This window comes from Brassica napus, chromosome A1 (genome assembly GCF_020379485.1).
Source record: "Brassica napus cultivar Da-Ae chromosome A1, Da-Ae, whole genome shotgun sequence".
NCBI lineage: Eukaryota > Viridiplantae > Streptophyta > Magnoliopsida > Brassicales > Brassicaceae > Brassica > Brassica napus.
Window position 1 is genome coordinate 27,911,528 of NC_063434.1, and position 20,165 is coordinate 27,931,692.

General features: G+C 29.7%; 3 protein-coding genes across 5 annotated transcripts; 2 read left to right on the forward strand and 1 right to left on the reverse strand.

The window, feature by feature from the left end:
- Positions 1-1,605: 1,605 nt before the first annotated feature.
- Positions 1,606-2,447, reverse strand: LOC106435725 (protein GL2-INTERACTING REPRESSOR 2-like). The gene has a single exon (XM_048752089.1). It carries the CDS (start codon positions 2,230-2,232, stop codon positions 1,882-1,884), a length of 351 nt encoding a protein of 116 aa, XP_048608046.1. The 5' UTR covers positions 2,233-2,447; the 3' UTR covers positions 1,606-1,881.
- Positions 2,448-7,865: 5,418 nt separating this feature from the next.
- Positions 7,866-9,957, forward strand: LOC106400861. 3 transcript variants are annotated; one of them, XR_001280389.3, is made up of 6 exons: positions 7,866-8,463; positions 8,556-8,804; positions 8,896-8,954; positions 9,059-9,183; positions 9,298-9,426; positions 9,612-9,957. XR_001280389.3 is itself a non-coding variant. In XM_013841252.3 (5 exons), exons 3-5 carry the CDS (start codon positions 9,127-9,129, stop codon positions 9,774-9,776), a joined length of 357 nt encoding a protein of 118 aa, XP_013696706.2. In that variant the 5' UTR covers positions 7,881-8,804; positions 8,896-8,954; positions 9,059-9,126; the 3' UTR covers positions 9,777-9,957. The 3 variants fall into 3 exon arrangements, 2 of the variants coding, with proteins under 2 accessions (XP_013696706.2, XP_013696707.2); XM_013841252.3 differs by having other exon boundaries at positions 7,881-8,804; positions 9,292-9,426; XM_013841253.3 differs by having other exon boundaries at positions 7,887-8,804.
- A 2,558-nt stretch (positions 9,958-12,515) lies between these two features.
- On the forward strand, positions 12,516-14,669 carry LOC106435723. Its single transcript, XM_048752218.1, has one exon. It carries the CDS (start codon positions 12,652-12,654, stop codon positions 12,841-12,843), a length of 192 nt encoding a protein of 63 aa, XP_048608175.1. The 5' UTR covers positions 12,516-12,651; the 3' UTR covers positions 12,844-14,669.
- The last annotated feature ends 5,496 nt before the right edge of the window (positions 14,670-20,165 follow it).

The following is a 20,165-nucleotide window of genomic DNA, read 5'->3' on the forward strand; positions in this document are numbered from 1 at the left end:
TTCTCTTGGTAGTGGAAGTATGAGGTGGAGATAAGCCCAAAGACCACTTTACTGAAACAGTTGTTTTGATAACTGTCTTTGGGGTTCTTTGGGATTCTTGTCGGAAGATTGTTCAACCCAAGTAATGGACTGTGACATTTAATGGGCCTTGTAGGAGGCGATGCAAGTTGGTTAGGCCCAAAACCAAAACAAACGGCAACAATTTCATTAATTCAAATATAAATAGGTAAATAGTGCAATAAATCTCGATAAGTGATAAATTAAGACAGTTACGGACCTATAGTTGAATACACCAAACAAAATTAGCTTAGCCGGATCTAAGCAAATTGTTTTGTAAGTATTTTTTATTAATTTGGAAAAAAGATGATTAATCCTTTGACCATTGCATAATAACTACAAATATTTCATCAAACGTAAATTGTTGGTCCACATTCCACTACGTGAGATTTACCCGAAGGAAAATATTGGATACTTTTTATCAAAGAAAGGTTATATTTAGTGAATGGCAAAAGAGGAAAGAAAAAGAAGAAATCACCCAAAAATGGTATTTATGTCACCATTTTATTTATTTATCTGACGGAAGATTAAAAAATTGATTGAAGGTGGAATTAAATTCGTATTTATCATTCTTACGTAACGCTCGTTATCCTCAACTGCCTCAATTACTACTATTGCATTTATACTTTATCTTAATGATTTCATCACTTTAAATCTATTAACTACCCATCTTCAGTTGTAACAACTTTCCACCCCTTACCATTTGCATTATGAAACTGGTAAAATTAAATATCTTCTAGAAATTACCATTTTTTCATTATTTTATTTTTGCCATTTTCAGGTCTGACAAATTAAACCCACAGTTTTTCTTTCTCACTGGCTAAGAGAATTCACTTTCAGGAAAAAAGTCTAGTTATATATCTTTTTATTTATTTATTTTTGAAGGAACCAAAATTAGGCTTTTGGATTTATCATTAGCTACAAACTAACGTCTAAAGTTTGTTAGTATTTCTTATAAAAAGCATGTAGTGGATGCCTCTGATCAAAACAAACAAGAAACAAGGAAATATGCATATTAGGGTTTCCAAATCCAAGCTTCGTTTATTTATAATTTAGATTGTTTGATAGTTACGGGTTTGAAATTACATATTAGGTATAACTTTATGAGTTTGGGGAGTAAAATATTTCGTACCCAAACCCAAAAAAATAATATAGGATATTCTTTGGTAGTAGAAGTACCATAGACAATAATTTTGTTTCATCACTAACCACTTCATAGTAACTGGTGCTACGTGAAAGCGGAGTGCTGAGGTGGCTAATCTTAATTGAGCTGATTAAAGAGAAGCAGAGCACCAAGAAGAAGCAGAACATCAAGAGTACATAAGTCGACCAAATCACTGGTTATAGTATAAATACTAGAAGTGATTCTCTTGAGAGGATCATCCATGTTATGTTACTGTGGTGTACGTGGGACAGTGTCGTGACTAAACGAGAGAGAAGGTTACCGGTAATTCACATACCCTTTTACTGAATCCAAGGAACTTTCAGACATGTTCGAGAAATTTCGTTACGGAGAAGCTGAATTATAAGACTCTCGGAATAAATAAATATGGAGAGAAACAACAACAACACATATTTCATCATACTGAGCCATATCATCATTTGTTCTACAAAATTCATATTTTTAATCTAAAAGCAAAGTTAGTGCTATTCGCGCTCCACTTCAGGTTTGGTCTAAACGTGGAGCGTGATTAGCACTACTCTTAAGACAAATCAACTACTAGAAGAAGCAAAAGAAATGACAGATCAACAAATGCGGTTGGATCAGTCTATAGGCTGTTGAAATATTTCGGTTATTTTTAAAAAGGGGTTGGTTTAAACAACTCAGTTCCACCAGGTCTTCTTGCGTTTAGTGGTGGCGGCGGGGGCGGTTGTAGCCGCGGAGGCGTTTTGCTGAAGGAAATCGAGTAGGACGGTGCTTTTGCATTTTGGGCATTTTGGGTCATCTTGAGAGAGCATAACGTACATAAGGCAACGGGGGCAGCCGACAAGAACCATTGAGGTTGCTGTCTCCATCTCCTCCTGCATCGTTTCAGACGAAACGCATGAATTCGGTGAAGTTGTGTTGGAACGACTTGGAGATCGAACCAGATTCATCTGGTTACCTTGAGAAGAAGGTGGCGAAAGGTTCAGCTTTAGCTCCAGCTTAGGCCCGTTCCTGTTCCTCCTGCTCATCGACCCTCTCTTTGGGAGTTGAGAAAGAGGTTTTGGTTTTATTGAGATGTCTTTGATGGTTCTCGCTAGGGCATTTTATAAAACAAAACACACATAGAGCTGTTCAGAGAGAGAGAGAAAGAATTTTGAAAAATTCATTAAGGCTCAATTTAATGGGAAGTTACTCATTTAATTACGATACATGAAATATATAGATCATATTATCATATACTATGATAGCGAGAAACAACGGTTTTTGCATAACCGGCTGAATAAAAATATACTCCCTCCGTTTTTTATTATAAGTCGTTTTAGAGAAACTTTTTTGTTCCAAATTATATGTCGTTTTCGGTTTTCTATGTAAAATTTATTAATAATTAATGTTGTATAACCAATGGTAATATATCTTATATTTTTCTATTGGTTGAATTGTGGTTAGGTAAATAATTAATGATGTTTTTGTTTAGAAAATATAAGAAATTAATGGTTTTCTTAATCTACGTGCATAGCTGTAAAACGACTTATATTAAAAAACGGAGGGAGTATATTTTTTCCTTTTAAAATGGCAATGCTGACAGATCGTTATATAACGTACATGTAAAGGTGTCTTAATCGGAGCAGGAAGAAAATTAAATGTACATTAATGTTAATCACAAGTACAAAACCTTATTAAAGAAACTTTCATAAAACAAGTAAGGTAATAAAATGGCTACGTGAAAGTTAATTGTTATGACTACAATATCACGAAGCTTCACACCAAAAGCAAGCTATTAATATTGCAGTGTGAGTTAATTTCCCATGTGAAGTTATTTAATGAATTTTTGGACGAATTATACTGTAGTATTGTTAAAACAAATTTATTTTTTGTCTATTAAAAACACGGAAGTAATATCTTCCGAACTACTTGAATAATAAAAGCTGGGCTGTCTTACCATTAATTTCATTCAATTGAAACTATGACAATGCTTGGCTGGATTTACAATTAATGTTAACCGATAAGTATGAATATATAACCAGTTGAATTTGGTATCTTATGTTACAATAGATATAGGATTAATGCATGAAATTATTTTATAAAATTTAATAGTTTTTTTTTTAGAAACACAAAATTGTAAAGTTGCACTCTGTCAAAATGCGCCTTAGAGCATCTGCAATGTATTACTCCAAAATAGTATAACTCTAAAATGAAGTTGGGTTTTACTCCAATGTATTACTCCATTTTTTACTCCAAAAAATATATTCATTTTTTATTTAGTTAATAGTTGTTATTAGTATCTTCAACTTATAAAAATTTAACAATTAATCCAACAATTTTATGTTTACAAAATTTCCATAAAATAAATTTTATTTAAATTAAATATTTATCATTAAAAATACAACTAGAGATTATCTTCCATTATCATATGTAATTTTTCTAATTCAAAAATATTTATATGCATTAAAAGAACATAAAGAAAAAAAATGTGTTTTGTAATTTGAATTATGTATTGGGTCCCATTGTTTGTGCATATATCAAGTTCAACAAATACAAATGTTATCAATCAAAATTTTGACCTACAATATTAAAAACTCATATATTCAGTTTGAATAATACTTCACCGATTTTAGTAGTTTCGAAAACAATTTACCGAATTAATTATTAAATTACTTATTTATATTATATTGTATTTTTTTATATTATTTATTTTTAGTTTTGACTTTTATGAGTTTATGCATATTTTATGTAAACTATTAAATAATCTTTTGCTGAGTATTATATTATTTTAAGTATGAAATAAAAACATTAAAGATTAAAAGGACCATTGCATAAATAGAAAAAAATTCAACTCCATAATGGAGTAATGGGTAAAATTACTCCATAAATGGAGTAACCCTAACCATTACTCCATTTTGGAGTTGAATATGGAGTGGAGTTAGAAAAGATTTTACTCCAAAATTGAGTTTGGAGTCAAAAATGAAATATGGTTGGAGATGCCCTTAGAGCATCTCCAATGTATTACCCCATTTTTTACTTCAAAATGGTGCAACACCAAAATGGAGTAAGGTTTTACTTCAATGTATTACTCCATTTTCTACTCCAAAAATAATATTTTTTAAATGATTTCATTTTTATTTTATTAATAATTGCAAATAAAATCTTATACTTATAAAAATTTACCAATTAACCCCAACTATTTTATGTTTACGATAAATAATTAAAATATAAATTATTTGAATTAAATATTTATTATTAAAAAGTACAAGAAATCATTAAAAAAGACAATATATATGGGGTTCAAGAATGAGCATTAGAATATTTTTTCCACAAATGATCAACTAATGCATTTCGTAATGAAAAATGAGCTTCTTTATCTTTGATATTCCTAAATCGAGCAAGAAAATTTTGAAATTGGACATTTTCATCTTCTGAAATTTTGATACTCGAAGGTGGAGCTTCTCTTCCAAGTTCAATTGGTGCATCGAGTTCACGCTCATCCATACAAGATCCAAATGTTCGTGCGTATATTAAAGCTCAACAAATTATATCAAAGCGAAATGTTGAATCACAAGATCAACAAGCTCTTTCTCAGACTTCTCCGTTTGGGCAATATTTCATCGACCTTAGCGGATCAGGAACGGATTTTCCAGATTATTAAATTACTTATTTTATGTTATTTTTATTTTTATTTTAATTATTTATATTTTCTGTTATTTTATGCATTTATTTAAAATTATTAAATAATCCTTTGTGTAATATACTATTTTCATGTTATTGTATCATTTTAAATATTATTTAAGTAAGAAATAAAAACATTAAAGATTCAAAGGACCATTTTATAAATAAAAAAAATTCAACTCCAAAATGGAGTAATGGGTAAGATTACTCCATAAATAGAGTAACCCTAGCCATTACTCCATTTTGAAGTTGAAAATGGAGTGGGGTTGAAGAAGATTTTACTCCATAATAAAATTTAGAATTGAAAATGGAGTAGGGTTGGAGATGCCCTTAAACCTACCCTCGTTTAAAAAAAATGTTGCGGACCTCAAACCATATTTTACCAATGTCGACTAATATTATAATGACCAATAGAGATCAATGATTTTTATTATATATATCAGATAAGATAATGCAGCGTTTAAATATTTTAATTTGGGGTTTCAAACTTCTAAGTGCATACGTTGTAAGAATAAATTATCCTTATCAATTTTCATATTTTAGAATTCAGAATCTTTTTCTTCAAAATTTGTGTTTATTCAAATTTGCGATTAATTACTGAAGATTCCTCTTCAATTACAGTTTTTTCATACATTTTTTTTTGCTTAACGTTTTTTCGTTAGACTTAATTATAGTCATGGTCTTTGCAATATATTCCTTCTATTTCCAAAAGATCCATATTTCAGAAGAAAAATATTATTTAAAAAATATATATTTTTACATTTTCAATGCATAAATTTAACTGCAAATTTTAAACTTCAACAGACATTATTGTCTTTATTAAATTATTAGTTAAAAGTTGCAGAGAATAGCTAATTACATAAAATAATATATTGGTAAGTAAAATCTAATATATTTTTTAATAATTTGATTATGGTGAACTATACTTTTACATTTTGCCAATTAATTAAATGGATACTAGATTCTGATCCGCCCTTTGAAAGGGCGGATATAATTTTTGTTTTAATTTTTTTGAAAATTTTAAATTTTTATATTTGTGTTAAAGTAACTATATTTGTAAATAATATTAATTTAATTTAATTTAATTTAATTTTTGATAACTATATTAAATATGTCAAGTTGCATAACTATATACTTGTGCCATATATATTTCAGAAACTATTTTTAAAATTTATTTTTAAAGTTTGCAACATATTAAATTTTTTTATTAGTTACCTAACATAATTAGTCAAGAATATTCGTATCAGAAAACTTGACCCGAAAATAAAGTCTCATACTCAATGTTTTGAAATTCGACCCGAATCCACGGTTGAACCGGTAAACCTTGTGACCCAAGATAAATCTGGTTTGAGTTTTGTGGAAAAAATAATATTTAGAAATCCAATAAAATTGGCAAAAAAACACTAAAACCCGGAATTCGGTTAAGTTGAATCACTGGTTGAATCAATAGATAACGTTTACTTCTTCTTTTTAGTTTTTAATTATGTTTTTAAAATCTGCTTTGTATAATTTTTAATGAAGAAGTTAGTTTTTTCAGTTTTGTTATCGAAAATTTATTAACAGTGTTTTACTTTTGGTTTAATTGGATTTGAAGTTTAATTTTATGATTCACATTCGCATATAAATATTTATGAATTTTTAAGTCTTGATATTTAAAAACCCAATAAACTGGCAAAAAATCACTAAAACCCGGAATCCGGTTAAGCCACTGGTTGAACCAACAAATAAATTTTAACTTTTTAGTTTTTAGTTATGTTTTAAAAATCTGTTTTGTATAATTTTTGATAAAGAAGTCAGCTTTTTCAGTTTTGTTATCGAAAGTTTATTAATAATGTTTTACTTTTGGTTTGCTTTGGATTTTAAGTTTAATTTTATTATTTACATTACACAAATAAATATTAATTAATTTTTTTAAGTCTTGATGTTTTTTGTTAGATGTCATCAATCTTAACTTGTTACAAAAAATATTTAAATAATTTAAACTATTTTTGATATTTTGTACGTCAAATGAAAATAAAAATATAGAAACTACAGTGAAATATTTTCTAAATATTTTTTAAACATAAAATATATACATATCTAAACTATTATTTTATGTTTTAATTGGAATGAACATCTATTAAATAAAGAACATCTTTACTTAGACTTGAATCAAGGTATTAATTAATAATTTAGCTAAATCAAATACACCAATGTTATGTATATACGTATATGTACATATGTGTTTTGTTTTGTCAATATACGTATATTAATACATTTTAGTTCACTTTAGTTCATTGGACGTAATATATTAATCTATATTTTGACATATTCGTATCCCTTTAAAATAGGACTTTTAGTGGTTATTGAATGTGGAGCAGTTATATTTTAGATGCAATTATAGTTTACTTTATGCAGTTATATTTTAGATACAGTTATATTTTAAGTTGGACACAACATGTATTAACTGGTCATGTTCCTAATTTAATATCATTGATTAATGATTCAGCTTCGTTGACTAAACTCCATTATAGATACGTGTATCTTTAGACTTATTATAGCTTTCGCGTAAACGACATGGGCAGGGTAACAAACGATTAGATGACTTTCGACATTTTCGATTAATTATTCTCTGAGTCACAATGCAAAAGCGAAAGCTATAACTTTTTCTATAAAAAAAAAAATTGAATCCTACTATATAAAAGGAGCTATTTTTGGAGCTTCTAAATGGTGCCATGTCAGATGAAATATTCCTGGCCAATTAAAATGACAGGTCATCGCAGACTGGGTTTGGAATACAAAAATTATTCCAAAAATTAAGTTAGTCTTCGCAGCCCATTAAAAACTTTTGGCAGCCCAACCTAAAATCTAATGGTTTTGGTGGTTTCCACTTAGACCAGAAATATTCAGTCTTCGTACATTGGTTTAGACTAAATTAATTTTGTTGTGGCCCGTAATATATATTTTACTACTGTTCCTGTTAAGAAATTCAATTCAGCCCAAAATCCATAGTGAAGCCCTTCATCACCTTAAGTTTTCTGGTAAGTAAACCAAACTCTGCGTTTAGGATTAGGTCGATTGTGGTTTGAAGTAGTATTCATCTTCGACGGTTGACCAACACTGTCTCCGCCGTTGTTTGGAAAGTCAATTTTCCTCTCACCTTTCTACCTCCCGTTTCTCTTCATTTCCTTCTCTTTTGGCCACTCCCTTGAACTTTACTCTCTTACCATATGTAATGAATTTTCAGTTCACATTAAAATCCGTAACTCCTACGAACTCTCTGTTTCCCTTACTTTACTATCAACGCTTGATGCGTATCAAAACCAAAGAAGACATCAAACCGTAGAAATACGAGAGGCTTGAGACTGGAATCAAGCGTCACACACAAGCTCTCTAAGTTTATCCTCCCCCGAAAACCTAGAACCCTCATTCCAAATGTCTTACTCTGGTGCTGCTGCTGTCGATGAGCCGCCCTCCCCTCCACCTTTGACGAGAGCTAGGTCGTACAACCGCCTCCTCCTTTTCTGGATTCGTGGAACATCAATAAAAGCGGTGAATGTATGGGAATCACCCTCCTCTTCCTTGATTATCAACATCTCCTCTTCCTTGATGAAAATGTATCAACATCTTTACTTTCTCTGGACTACTATATACTATATTTGTTTAATCAATATTCAAGCTACTCTGTGATCCACGGTTTTCATCCCAGCTGGTGGTGTGAATCACTACCGTCCATCCATCGCTACGAGAGGGGTCGATCGTGAAAGTTGATCTCTTTTAAATCGGATGATGCACTAATATGTACAAGATCACGGATCATCCTTTCGTCATCTGTATCATTCCCCCAACAACTATTGATGAATTTGCCATGATTTCAACTGTTATCAATCTCCAGAAATTCATCCTTTGAAAGTTCGACCATCTCCAAGCTCTTGCAAACACTAACTTATAGCCTCTGGTATAGTTTTCAATAGAGTTTTGCATGTTAAATTTCAACCACAATCTACATATACTATGTTTTCATTATTAAAAAATGCTTTCATTTTCAGATGTGTTTGGACAAATCCGTATTGTTCAAGGCTCTGACCTGAACAACTTACGAAATGAGGTCTGTCTCCTAATTGACCCATAAGTCATGAACTTACGTACTAATATTTTAAAATGCTTAGCTCATTGTTTTTTTTTTTAAACTAAAATATTCTCCCATTCCAGTTCCGTTGTTGTACTTGTGTCATGGAACTCGAGTTGATTCCATAGAAGGTATTAAAAAGAAGGAACTAATGTCAATAGGAGATCTTCACACTTTCATCTTCAACTCCAACTCCAATGGGCAGCAGGTAACACTCCGTCTTTAAACATACTTTAGTACTCTTATGTGGTTCCAAAATAGTATCAACTAATGTTAGCAATGTTGTCATCCTCAAGAAGCTGATTTTATTTGCAAGGTTCAGATTGTTGGTGTCCTCCAACAAAATGGCTGGGCGTTTATTTCTTGCACCAGTTGCAGCAGGAAGCTTACAAAATCTGGCACTTTCTTCCGTTGCAACAGGTGTGTTTCTTCCAACGTGACCGGACATCAGGTATGAACTGTTATTCCCGATCCATTTTTAAAGTAACAACCTAATATATATATATATGTATGTACGCACAGTTTTTAAAACTGCTAATATTTATTTGGCACCGAGGCAGAGGTGGGGTAATCTATGTATTCACAGTTTTTAAAACTGCTAATATAAATTAACACACATGTTCTACTGTTTCTTAGAGTAGCAGCAGCGACCCAGCTCCAGTCATGGATATGGAATCTGGACAAGCAACAGAATCTGCCAGCAACCTGGGTGATGTGCCAAAGATTCCACTGGGAGTTGCTGAAGCAAGCCTGATAGGTTCTGCTGGTGACGAGAACACCCGCAAACGCCTCCTTGATTGATTGTCGCAAGGTCATCTAACCGTCAACTCCACTTAGATTTCGTTTCATTTTAATTTTCTACTTCCGTGTTTTTTCAACTTTGAGCTTTAGTTCTCTTTGATTTGCTGCAAACTATTTTTTACTGGTATAAGAATTACTACAACTTTAAATAATAAAGAAAGAGTCTACGTGTCTTTGCTTATTTACCAATGTCTCCAACTTTATAAATCAGTAAAGTTGCACAATGCTAAACGGCCTTTTGTAATTGCTGTAGTTTTAATTACTAACTCTACAATGGACTTTTAAAATAACCTTACTCACACCCAAAAACACCACCAAATCAATAAACGAACTATAGCACATATAAAACCCCTAATGAAAATACTAAAACTAATTCAGAGAAACATCAAACGTATAATCACCCATATGAAAAGCATAATATACAATTTTTCCCACAGCTACTGCACAATTTTAGTGACAGGTTCACAAACTGCGGCAAATCCTAGACAACTTACGGTAACGTCAACAACCCGCGCTTGCGCGGAGCTCCGGCCCTAGTGTTACTAAAACGGGTAGAGAAACTTAATTACCGGATGCGAGTGCTTAAATAAAAGTATCAATTTCTAACGTCCAATTATTTTTTTCAAATTTAATTCGTCAAGTAAAAATCTTCTCTATTTGACAAAAAAAAACTCTTCTTGGTTTTCTTTTATCTTGGAGTTTATAACATATGAACTAAATCCGAATTATAACTTTGACAAACATTCGAATATTCATGTATTTGTCCAGCGATCATGTCAATAATATTTTATCGGCCGGCCATATACGACTGAGAGAGTGAGTAGTTGATCTAAGACTAAGATAATTCGCTACGTTGTCGATCATAACGATGATGCGTGTAAAATAAGAGAACGAGGATCAAAAAGATAGAAACGATAACAACGGCTCTGTCTCAATCTCATGTGGTATAAATACATATTTCAAAAGTCAAAAGATGTGATGGAGTTGGCAAGATAGTAACAATGTTAACATACCTTATTTTACGATTGGCTTTTCCGATTTGTTTTTTTGGATTTTTACAACAAAAAGATCTTCGTTCAAACACAAAATGGTAATTTTTAAAAGTGTATTTAAAAACAATTAACTGTAGTGATCTATTAGAAAAAGAATTAGAAAATTTAAAGTACTTCCATTACTTATTAATAAAAATTATTTCAAATCATTGAGATATCCATCCAAAAATATTTCAAATGGATGTTTCAGTAATTTGATATATTCACTCAGTAAAATACTAATTTTTTTAAGTGATGAAATATATTCATATTATATCTTTGGTGGAGATGCTCAAGACCAAAAAGTTCAAAATATTAAACAACCAAAAACGACATATATTATCACGCCACGGTGGTCTAATTGCAGGTAAGTTTTTTTAATATTAGTAAAACTAGGTAGAGATCCGCGCCTTGCGCGAAGTGAGAATGTGTGGTAAATAATTCTATTTAGTTAAAAATTATTTGTATAGTGTGAAGAATACATGACTAACATATAATATTTAATTATATGCATTGTTTGAGCTTTGGTGATTGTTCATTTGTTGTTTTTATCTATGTTTGTTACTTTCTATGCAAATTAATGAAACCTTCATGTTAAAAAAAAAACATGTATATTATATGATGTTTAATCATAATATTTTTTCATAACGTTGAATCATAAACAAATTGTACATTGTTAAGATGAAAAGAACTATAAACTTGTGCAAAGTGCAAACTGATCACTATTAAATGATATAGACCAGAACTCGTGGAAATAAGAAATGATAGGCTCTGAAATGAAGAAGAAATTATTAGCCCTAACCAATTTAAAAAAAAAACAAATTAGTGGCCCAATAGATTGCAACCTCCTTTTTTTGTGAAAATTCTATTTCAAATTAAGAACAAAATGATATAAAATGTTTACAGCCTTTGAGCTTTATTGTAGCTATGCAAGTAAAGAACTTTCTATATAACAATATAATAAGTTCTTTACAGACTGTAAGACATGCACCTACAGAAAATACACTTTTGTAATACACTGAAAAAAACATCAAATAAATCGTATGATCCATAATGTATCACTTAATTTGTATATGTTATTCATTCTTTAAAATATCAAGATGAAATGACTACTAAAGAGAATGTTACAGTGCACTAAACATATATTCATTCTTTATTCCAGGTTTATTGTTTTTGATTAAGAACAGGAATATAACGAATGGAGTTTTCATCGGTTTAGTATTTTATTGTTTTTTTCTTAGTGCAGTTTATCGGTTATGAAATTGTGGTTACTATGTCCCCTATTTTTTTACAAATTTTCGAAAAGAATGGTTTAGCTACCTAGCTTATCTTTACGTCAATGGGCCTTAATAATCACTTAAGGGCTTCTCAGAGTTATATATGTATGACTTCTAATATACACTAATACATTAATCCCCTAATGTTTTTTTATGACATCCGTGCCATTTTTCTAGTTACGTTAGTCCATTAAAAAAATGACTTTGAGACGGTCTGAGGTGACGACACGTCAACACTGATCCTTTAAGTTACAACTTAAAAATGTTTCACAAATAATATATAGGGGATATATAAAACATGTTGAATAACGCACAACACAACGGATAAATCGTGCGAGTATATACTACTCATGGGCCTTTAATTAATGTATCAACATCTACAATCGGGTCCGTGTTAGCAAAAATTAAACGATCTAAAATTAGCGACTGAGTGAAATATTTATATACTGTTTTGAAACTGGATAATCATAATAAAGCCCAAACTAAGAAGCCCAGCCCAGCCCAGTTAACACAGTTTATTAGTAGACAGATGTTCTGTAAGAGACGGCGGTGGAAAGGAAGGAAGCGATGGTGTTCTTCATGTCGTATCCGCCGACACGGCGGCAGATGATGGCGTCTGTTGGTTTTTTCGCGGCGGGCGTTTCTCTCTTCGCAGCCGGAGCGTATCTCTCACTCGAAAATATAGGACCGCAACAAGCTCGCGTCAAGGCTCGGAACCAATTCGTTAAAGATCGGATCAGGAAATGGCTCGACGATTAGAGATCACAAAATCCATTTGGTGCTGATTCTCGCTGTAATTTTAGATTTTGAAGTGAAGGGTTCTTTAAGGGTTTAGGGTTTAAGCGATCTGAATCTCCAGTTTAATGACAATTCGTGCGTTTATGTTATATATCAAAAGCTCGTACATGTTAAAGCTTCGAGCTTTTTTTTTAAAGAATCAATCTTGAGAAAACGAGTGAACATAGAGAATGTATGTAGATCATTAGTACATGTTAAAGTCTTTAGATTCTACCAATCTGGAAGTTACTTAGTCTCAGACACGAGATGAGATGGTCTTTTGAAGAACCCTTGTTTGGTTTATGACTTATGAGCTTGTGTTGTGTTTCATTTAAATAACCTTTATAAAGAAAGGTTCTACCTTGGCGTTGACTTTCTCCCTCTTGCCCAGTTTCTTGTTCAAGCTCTCTAACCTTGTCCTGCTAGAAGATGAGCGGTCTTCTTGATGAGTCTGAGAAGCTCTTTTGATGTTGTGAGAGCCTTAACCGTGTTGCTTATGGCCTTGCATGTAATAAACTAATCATAACAGATTCAGTATCACTATCTCCTAGTTGCTTATGGCCTTGCATGTAATAATGTATGTGTGGATATCAAAACATAGATCGTATACTTCCAAAGTCCAATGGTTAAGCACACAAATACACTAATCAGTCAGACCCAAACTCAAGCCTAGTAAAGAACTCTAGACCTATATATGGCAGTGATCAATCTCAAACTTCGAACAATTTTTTCCTTACTAATTGTGTATTCAATTTATTAAACTAAGATCGTTAGTTCAACAAGATGTCGATGGCTTAATACTCTCATGAGTCTATATCTATTAGAAGTTTTAGGTCTTTTCAGTTATAGAATATTTGACAGCAAAACTGCACCAATAGTTTTTAGATGCATAAGTTTATTGTCTTACCTCATCAATTTGCGCTTTATGTCATACAAATAATATAAAAAATCTACTATGATGTGTAATGGCTTTTCGTTTAAACTGATACGATCTTCTTTTTTTTCGTTTTAAATGAAAATTTTATTCCTCTTTTCATTTGTTTTTTCCCTCTTACAAAGACATCATTTAACTGATATTATCTTCTTTTGCTTCGAGCATTGCATTTTCTTCGCCTTTTTACCATTTCATATTTTCTTATAAGTAATTATATTTTTCAACAAAAAAATAAAAAAGACAAATATCATAAATGAATCAATACGAATGAAGATAATCCAAAGCGTGAGGTTGGCTTTCGGATAAACACAGATACTGTCTCCGTTTTCTTTGGAAATTTTGGGATCATGGGCGTTGTGGGACCAATTCCCTCTCAGCCTGCTACTGGCATAGTGTGGGCCCAATTTAAAAGCCCACTCTTATTTATTTATTTATTTATTGACTTTCTCACGTGAAAACCACATTTTTTCTAATTTAGTGAATTAAAAAAGGCAACCTCTATCTATTCATTTCAAAGTATCTGTCTGTTGTCATATGTCAGAAATATTGTTAAATATTTGTTCATATGGATTATAGTTTTATTTTCTCAGAATTTAGGCCACTAATGATGTTTCATGTTTGCTCAAAAAAAAAATGATGTTCCATGTCACTCTCGTTGACGGAGAGGTATGAGTCCACAAGTCAAATTTAGACTATCTCTAATCCTAATTGACGGAGAGGTACGAAGCCTCGATTCTTTGAACTTTTTATTTACTTTTTTTCTTTATTAAACATATTTTTTTCCGATGACAATCTTTATTAAACATCATTTCTCTGACGAAATTAGTTTGAATTTTTTTTGTGGCTAAATGACATCCGATAATATTTTTATTAACATATATTTATAGTTTGAATGTCAAAAGTAGATACAGTAATAGAAAATATTTTAGCAAAAAAAAAAAAAAAAAAAGTAGATACAGTCTTCTTTACAAATATTTTTCAACCTTGCACTTATACACGAAAACGAACCACTTAAACAAAACAAAATTGAGTTTTCCCTTGCTTTCTATTTACCATATTTTACTATCATCAAACCATCTCAAACTATTTTAAAATTATAAACATTTTTCGAATGTTTCATTGCTCATGCTGAAAAGGCGTGATCATGGTTACAGTAAATTTTGTCAGTAATTTGAAGGCAGTAAAATTCATTGTCACTATGGTTTAATGTTAAGATCTCTTAACATTATAACATATTAATAAAGATATCCCCAACTCTACTATATTTTCTACACTAAACTCTATTATAGAATAAAACATTCTTCGGTGTCATTCTATATCCCACTCTAAAATAATATAATTCTATTTTTACTTTATATTTAGACTAACTCTATTTTTCATTCTATTATAATGTAATTTTTTTATTTATACTTTAATCATTTTATTCTTTAGTCTTTTTATTTTGTAACTATTTGTGTAATTTAATTATGCAAACAACACATTATGTTCAACCCAATATATATAAACATTGGAAACTTATTTTATCAGCCAAAGAAAACAAGCACTAAATTAAAATTAATTTTATAAGATTAGCCAAAGAAAAAAAATACTAAAACTAAAAATAAGCAACATAACATAAAACTAAAATTATAGATAATGTTGACTTAAATTTTCTGGTAAATTGTTTCCAAATCCACCAAAATTGTCAATATAATGTAATGTATTTTTTAAATAATAAATGTTTGATATAAATATATAATTTATAAAAAAAATTATAAAAACAAAATATAAGAAATCAATTTGTAAATTTTGTAAGTAAAAGAATTATTCATAAAATAGAAAAGGAATATATTTAATCATTTTCCTTTAATCTTAGAATCAAATATAGAGTAAACCATTAAAGAGAAATTTTACTCTATTTTAGAATTACTCTAATTTAGAATGGAAACTACTCTAAAGTATAGTAAACCATTAGAGATGGTCTAACTATGAAAACTCAAGGAAAAAAATATTAATAACATTATAACAATTTTGAAATGAGATATAATAAAATTATATCAAAAAAGTTTATCCACAACAGTTTATCTTAACATTTAGACCAAATAAAACTTTGAAATGGGGCCTTTACATATAAAAGAAATGGGACGTGAATCTTTGATGCAAAGAAAGAACTCAGAAGAAGAGAGTGAGAGAAAGAGGCGTGCAAATGTTTTGTTTCCATTGTCCTACCATCCTTTTCAACCAAACCGCCAAACTTAGCCGGCCCTTTTTGTTTTATTTATATCAAATAACTTTTTGTGTTTTATTTTCTTATACATAAAAGCTTCAAATAGTTTGTCTTCGTCCATTCCACATTCTCAAACTTACCCTCCAAGTTGGATAACATTTTCAAGGTAATGTATACACATGTATTGTACGTGAATAACTACAATTCTTTAATAGTTGCGGCTGAAGCACTTATAAATTAGTGATTGTTCAACAAGATCAATAATATGAATGTGGTTGGTAAATAAATGAAGAGAGTGCAGTAAAAATAATGAATAGTTAAATAACATAACATAGATGGACAAGAAAATTATAGAGGGAAAGTTGTATACATCTAAATTCCTTAAAACTTATGTGAATACAATATCATATTACTGGTTTCCTTTTTTTTTTTTTTTGTAACATATTACTGGTTTCCTATTTTTGTAACTGTTGATTATCTTTCAGCTTAGTCTATATATTTGTGTGTTTCTTCTCTACGCAAATTTTACCTATATATTTGTGACTTTTACATTAATAAATTGTGAAATTGTGGGTTCTAAGTCTTAAGATATCGTCTGCATATATATATATATATATATATATATATATATATATATATATATATATATCAGGGTTTTATATATATTTGAACAGTGCAGATATTTTTAATAAGAAAAACAAAAATGTAAAGGAAATATGTGGTCCTCTCCGGGCATTTAGTTTTGGTTCATAGAAAATACAACAAATAGCTAGCTTTGGTCCCCTAAATGTAAAGTATGCAAACAAATATTATTATCAGGTTTATTAATCCACAGGTAATTATATATTAAATACAGATTATACCATATTACATTCATAATTTTCACTAATTATAATTACATCTGTTTTTTGTTTTGCTAAAGAAATAATATAGTTACATCTGTTGATAACGTACTTTAGTTTTAAAATTATACAAACGAGCGCATTGTAACGTTCTTTATGTTTTCGATGTTTTAAGATGTGTTAAAGTTTGATAGATATAGTTTGAACGAATCGACGTAGTTCGCAAACATCACTAAAATTTGGCTGTAAATTCAGAGGTCCTATATAAAAGTTCCAAGTTCATATACATAGAAAATATGAATCGTCCGAAAACAGTACAATTAACAGGTAAAATCTAGGTTACCAGTTTTATAGTAGTTCTTAATCCTTCCCAACACTCAAATTTTTTGAATAGTTGTTTCAAAAACAAAAGTGAATAGGCATGGCTAGCATACATTCTTAGTTATCTCGATTGGTGCCGACGTAACTGTGTCATTCAGGAGCTACACCATTGGCTTGAACATGATTTTCATCATTCAATGCGCATGATACAAGCTTGTCTTGTCCTAATATTATTATGTAAAACTGATGATCAAGGATTGAGATAACGACAGCGAAAACTAAACGGATTTTTAATTACATATTGTTTTAATTTACTAGGGAATGGACAAAATGTCAGATATAGAAATAATCAAAAGCAAAACTAGCGCAACTTACCCATAGTTTCACGAATCTTCTCGCAACACAAAAAATAACAAAATAATGTTGTCGTGTTTTGAACATATTTCTAAAGGATTTATCATTTTAGGAACCCTCCACGAATTACATGGGCAGACTCCTTTCGTGCCTTTCCTATGTGCAAAAGAGATCATTATATTATATTTACATACGTGTGTCTATACATGTCGTCTAATGTTGTAATTTATAAAGCAGCAAAATGAGTTTTGTATCTAACAGTGTTTTGAGCAATATTACTTATTTAAATATGGTTGCAAATGGTTGATAATACATTTTTTTTTCACTGTTATTTTATTAAGTAGAGAATATTTCACATACAAATCCAAAAACAAGGTCATTTAAAAAACATACAAACCCATACGGCATACATATAAACGATCAGAGGCCAAAATAATGGTTGATAATACATATACGTAATATGGTTACAAGCGGCGGTTGGTGAAATCTTCTAAATAACGGTGAAAAGTATATACTACCTCAGTTATGGTACTAAATAATTTGGCTTAATTAGTTCTTGATTTTCACTAGATGTAAAATGTAATTGCCTTCTTAAAAAGTTAGATGATTGCCGAAAGTGTAATTATTTACACAACTTTTGTAATTCCTTATACATGATTAATAAAATAGTAATTTTGTATATAACCCCTTAAAGATGTGTAAACCAAAAATTACTTCGAAACAGATCATATCTTCTGTTATTCTGTACTAAATTGATATATGTTTTTTGTCAATTACTAAAAAAATATTTCAAACTTTGAGTTTTCTTAACAAATTATTGAAAGAAAAAATATACTACTGATGAAACTGATTCTTAAAAAAGAAAAATCTAATATATGAAATCTACTCAGATCTCTACCTAATAGATGTCGCATTCGCTGAGAATTTATTTCATTTTCTTGTAATATAATCAAAGAAAATAGCTACTAATATTTAGGGTTCATAAAAAAAAATTGTAACATGAAAAGACTCACTTTAAAAAGTCGAATTGACAGATTGTGGTTAGAAAGTTGTGGGATCGTTAACCAGAGGTTTGGTGTAACCGCAGCGGTTACGGATGTGGTTGCGGGAGTTTACAAATGCGGATGAGTACGGTTTAAACGTTTTTTAGAGATTTGTAGGATTGGTACATCAGTTAGAAATTAATGTCTTTGCGGGACTTTTGTGACAAATAAATTACCAAATGCAACAAGTGTTAAATAATAAATTAACAATATTTACATTTTCTATAACTATAAAATATTAAATATTATAATATTATAATAAATATAAAAATTATATTTATAAAATCATACTATTAACTTTTTTCAAAATTATAGAAAATATTTTTGTTTTAAAATTTTATTATAGAATTTCCCCTAAAACTTTATATGTAGGTGTTACGAGGGAACTAATAAATCTCTAAATCAAATTACAAAAAATAGATAGGCAATATCGATGAAAGAGGATTAGGTTTTCTGCTCTCGATTTGTTTACTATTGATCCTCCATAAGTGATTTCATTTTTCTATAAAATTGTGCTTTTGTTCTCGTTTCTGTTTCATTGATATAAGTTTTTTTTTAATTTCTTCGATGAATTACACAAGTGTTAATTTAAAAAGGATGACATATGTAAATATTAGTCCCACTCCAAATACATAACTAAGAATCAAAATTTTGAAGAAAATCACCGGTAAACTCAATTCACAGGTTAGTGTCCAAATCTAATATATTAAGATGTTATAGAATATAAGTGCAGACTCAAAATATAAATATTTTTCTAGTATATATTCACCATTTTGGTCTAAAAATCATCTAATTCTATAATAAAAAAAAACAAATCAAGTATTTTATTAACCTATGCTTTTGAGGTTTAGTTACTTAAGAGTATACCGATAAAAATATATATAATACTTTACTATTCTAGTATATGTAAACCATGTATAAAGTAAGAACTGTCTGATTTATTAAATGATAAACCATAAACTTATAATAAATAGTTCAAATCTCTGATTCTTATAATTATAATAGTTAGATAGGGTATAAGAGAGAAACAAATATTATATGAATGATCAAATCTCTCATTCTTCGAACAAACTCAAAAGAAAATGACTTGAATCTTATCATGATATTTCATTAAAAGCTTTTTAGTAATAAAAATTAAGACTAAAACATTTCATCTGAATGTAATATATATATATATATATATATATATATATATAGTCCTTCCAATATTAATAATCACTTCGATTTGAAGAAGTTTATTTATAGGATTGTCAGGATCAAATAACATATTAGAAACCACCTATTTAAGAAAATAATTTGTATACATAAAAGTATATACATTATAGTAAGCACAAAATCAAAACAATACATTTTCTTTATTTACAATCATGTTTTTAGTAAATAAATTAAAACAATCATTTTATTTATTTTATATGGTATACAATTAAAACTTAGTTATATTGATATATATATACAGTATATTTTAATATAAATATTTATTATTGACACTTCCTATTCATATGATTTTATGAACATTTCTATATTTGCTGTAACAAAAAATTAAACAGTTAATCAAAAAAATTTAATGTGAGATTTATCAATACAAATTTCAAAATTATAATATT

Excerpts from the sequence above, each read along its gene's own strand:
- LOC106435723 (XM_048752218.1), top strand. The coding sequence starts at position 12,652 with ATGGTGTTCTTCATGTCGTATCCGCCGACACGGCGGCAGATGATGGCG.
- LOC106435725 (XM_048752089.1), bottom strand. The coding sequence starts at position 2,232 with ATGAGCAGGAGGAACAGGAACGGGCCTAAGCTGGAGCTAAAGCTGAAC.
- LOC106400861 (XM_013841252.3), top strand. The coding sequence starts at position 9,127 with ATGTCAATAGGAGATCTTCACACTTTCATCTTCAACTCCAACTCCAAT. Across the intron at positions 9,184-9,291 it reads CCAACTCCAATGGGCAGCAG|GTTCAGATTGTTGGTGTCCT; the intron begins GTAACACTCCGT and ends TTTATTTGCAAG. Across the intron at positions 9,427-9,611 it reads CCAACGTGACCGGACATCAG|AGTAGCAGCAGCGACCCAGC; the intron begins GTATGAACTGTT and ends ACTGTTTCTTAG.